Here is a 3,139-nt window from a genome sequence, read left to right as displayed (position 1 = left end):
GATGCTGATGCTGATACTGATGCTGATGCTGTTCCCTGGCACGGGACGCACTGCGCATGCTTTATTTTGGAAGAAAAAGAAGAAGAGATGGGGGGAAAGGCAGCAGAGTGATGCAGCATCAGAGGTGATGGTGGCACCTCCAGAGGTGGGGGCGGGGGAGAGAGGACGCTGGCAGTCAGGGATTAGCCAGAGGGAAAAAAAGAAGAGTGTGGGGATTTCCAGGGCAAAAAGATATGGAGGAAACAACCATCCAGAGAAATCGACCTGCCTTTTCCACCGCCCCGACCTTACATACCCGCTCCTAGTCCAACCCCCTCCTTCTAGTGTAAAACTTAGGCCAAGCCTTTCCTTCTCAATCCTTTATTTATTTCCTTCCTGCAAATATATCTAAAGGATTGCAGCCGGGAAGGTAAAAATAGCGCTGCTCCTCATTCAGCTCTCCGGCAGCGCCGGGGAACTAAGACTGGGAAGCACGCTGGCGCGTGGCGGGCTGGCTGGCCCGAGAACGCCCAGAGGCCTTGCAGAGTCAGACCTCGGGTGCAGGGGGTCCCCCAGCTGGGCCCTCCACCCTGGCCTCTGTCGCCCGACTAGTGCCCAGGGGCTTTATGGAAAGCAGATGGAGCTCAAACGTTCAGAAAGGATGGCTGGACGTACCAGGGAAGGATTTAGAAATTCTGGCGGGGAATAAATACGGAGATTAGAAACTGAGCGTGTGGCAGCTATCTTGGGAAATCTAGCATTTGTCAACCCTGTGGGTGGGCATGCATCGGAGAGGACGCATTTCAGATTTTGAGATCTGAAATGACTTCTGTAGAGAAAAAGAGATTTCTCTCTCACCGCTGTAAAAAATACGGAGGAAAAAATAAATGCCTGAATTGAATGGATTAGCAGCCACTAAATCCGATGGTTTCCGGTTAGGGCCTGTGGCAGATTTCAGCTCCCAGCTCCCATAATACAAGCACTCATTTATTCCCCCTCCCGATGACAGTCTGAGTAATAACAGTAGTGTTTTTCTCCGTTATGTGTATTTTAAATGGAGATAATAACATCTACTTTGGGGAATCAAGAATTCCACAATTAAAAAAAAAAATGTGTAAAATAAATTTGGGAAAAAAAAAAAATGATGTGTTAGGGTTAGTTGGAAGCCTGTGTAGCACAGGGAGTTCCACTCAGGACTCAGATGACCTAGAGGGGTGGGATGGGGGAGCAGTGGGCGGCTCAAAAGGGAAGGGATTTGTGTATACATGTAGCTGATTCATGTCCTACAGCAGAAACTAAAACACCATTGTAAAGCAATTATACTCCAATTAAAATAATAATAATAAAAGAAAAGATGAGGGTATATTGCACCATAGGGATGACAGGACTCTGTTGTTAGCTGTCTTCTCCACTTTCATATAAAAGAGAGGGAAGAAAGAGAAAGAGAGAAATGAGACACACCCACAGAGACCAGAGATCTCAGAACTATTAGAGAATTAAACACTAATATTATCTCTTCCTCCTTGTATCAGAGGTAGGATAATTTGTTTTCACACATTTATTAATGTGAACTTGTAATTGATGCTACCTCCCCCGAATGTGGGCAGCAACAGTTTTCCTTTTGACTCAGTTTGTGTCCCTAGAACCTAGCATGGTGTTTGTGGCACAGAGAAGGCTCTCAGAAAATATGTCATGAATGACTAGACCAGCCGGTGGTGCCCATAGCAGGAGCCACCTGGGGCAAGCTGATGAAAACACACTCACCACCCCAGTCCCTACTTGCAGCCCAGTGCTCTTGGGGATATCCCCCCTCAAGACAAGCAGGTCATGGCCAGGTTTTCCCAATTTATATTTGATATATCAATATAATCCTGTAAAAGGGTTTGGGCCAAAGGAGGTAGATAAGGAATGAGAAGGAAAAAGGAAATGAAGACAATGGATGCCCAGATGCAAAGTTCTTTAAAAGATATCTCTTGCAATCGAGTGACAACCTCTCAAAGCCTCTTCCAATAAATAAAGCCATGAATCACCCTGGATCAACTGCACACCCACCTGTCAGCAGACACCATCCCACAGACTTGAGAAACGGAATAAGGACTGAATTCCATTTCTAGTAAGAAGCAGGAGTGTTTGCAAAAAAAAAAAAAAGATGTTGTCTTTTGCACTATAATCCAAAAACTGCATTTATTTACAGAACTTTAATGTTTATACACTCGACTGGAGGTAAGATAATGTATCAGCAAATGAAACTGAGTCAGAGAAGGAATAAGTCACTCAGGAAAAAATGTCCCAGGAGTTTGACCTTTAAACTATATATTTAAGGGAAGGTTAAAAACAGAATCAAAGATTCTTTAGGTGGTTAATTTGTTTAATTTAGTAATATCCTCACTAGGTAGTTTGGAAGTTTTATCATTAGAGAGTTGAGTTCTAAACAGTCTCCTCTGCTCTCATGCTGCTGCTGCTGCTGCTGCTGCTAAGTCACTTCAGTCGTGTCCGACGGCAGCCCACTAGGCTCCTCTGTCCGTGGGATTCTCCACCACCTACTGCTTTGCTCTGTATTCATGCCTGTGTATATCATCTTTCCTCTGTCAAAAAACACGGAGACCTAGGCTGCCTCTCAGTCATCCCTCATCTGCAGAGCCTAGAGAGCACCCAGAATAGGGTCAACACTTGATAAATGTGTATTGGGTAGAGGAGGCTCTCACAGGTAGGAGGGAGGGATTCAGTAAGCTGAACTGGAATGAAGAGAGAAATGTACCAGAAATTTGAATGCTGTAATAGCTCTGATTGGGCTTCCCAGGAGGCACAGTGAAAAAGAATCCACCTGCCAATGCAGGAGATGCAGGATGCAGGATGCAGGTTCCATCTCTGAGTTGGGACAATCCCCTAGAGAAGGAAACAGCAAGCCACTCCAGTATTCTTGCCTGGAAAATCCCATGGCAGGCTACAGTCCACGGGTCACAGAGTCAGGCATGACTTACCAACTGAGCATGCAAGAGCTCTGGTTAGACATGTGTGCTGGGCCCCGAGAGCAGCAGGCACCACTGGAGTGGACTGGTCAGTTTGGTAGATGGAGAAAACTGCTGCAGTTATAGGGGAAGGCAAGCAGCCAGAAGGTCCACGGGAAGAAAATTATAGCAAGCAATATGGATACTAAATG

General features: G+C 45.7%; 1 protein-coding gene across 1 annotated transcript in view; it reads right to left on the bottom strand.

Moving 5' to 3' along the window:
* The window catches only part of ADAM23 (ADAM metallopeptidase domain 23), a 199,153-nt gene extending 197,066 nt beyond the window's left edge, over positions 1–2,087 (bottom strand). The window contains exons 1-2 of the mRNA XM_010861278.1: positions 2,032–2,087; positions 838–989 (exon numbers count right to left, since the gene is read on the bottom strand). Coding sequence (XP_010859580.1) covers positions 838–989; positions 2,032–2,087 — 208 coding nt within the window. The remainder of the gene's footprint in view (positions 1–837; positions 990–2,031) is intronic.
* Positions 2,088–3,139: the final 1,052 nt, after the last annotated feature.

Source organism: Bison bison, unplaced genomic scaffold (assembly GCF_000754665.1).
Source record: "Bison bison bison isolate TAMUID 2011002044 unplaced genomic scaffold, Bison_UMD1.0 scf7180017864471, whole genome shotgun sequence".
NCBI lineage: Eukaryota > Metazoa > Chordata > Mammalia > Artiodactyla > Bovidae > Bison > Bison bison.
Note: the sequence above shows the minus strand (reverse complement) of the source record. Positions and strands in the feature narration are given on the sequence as shown.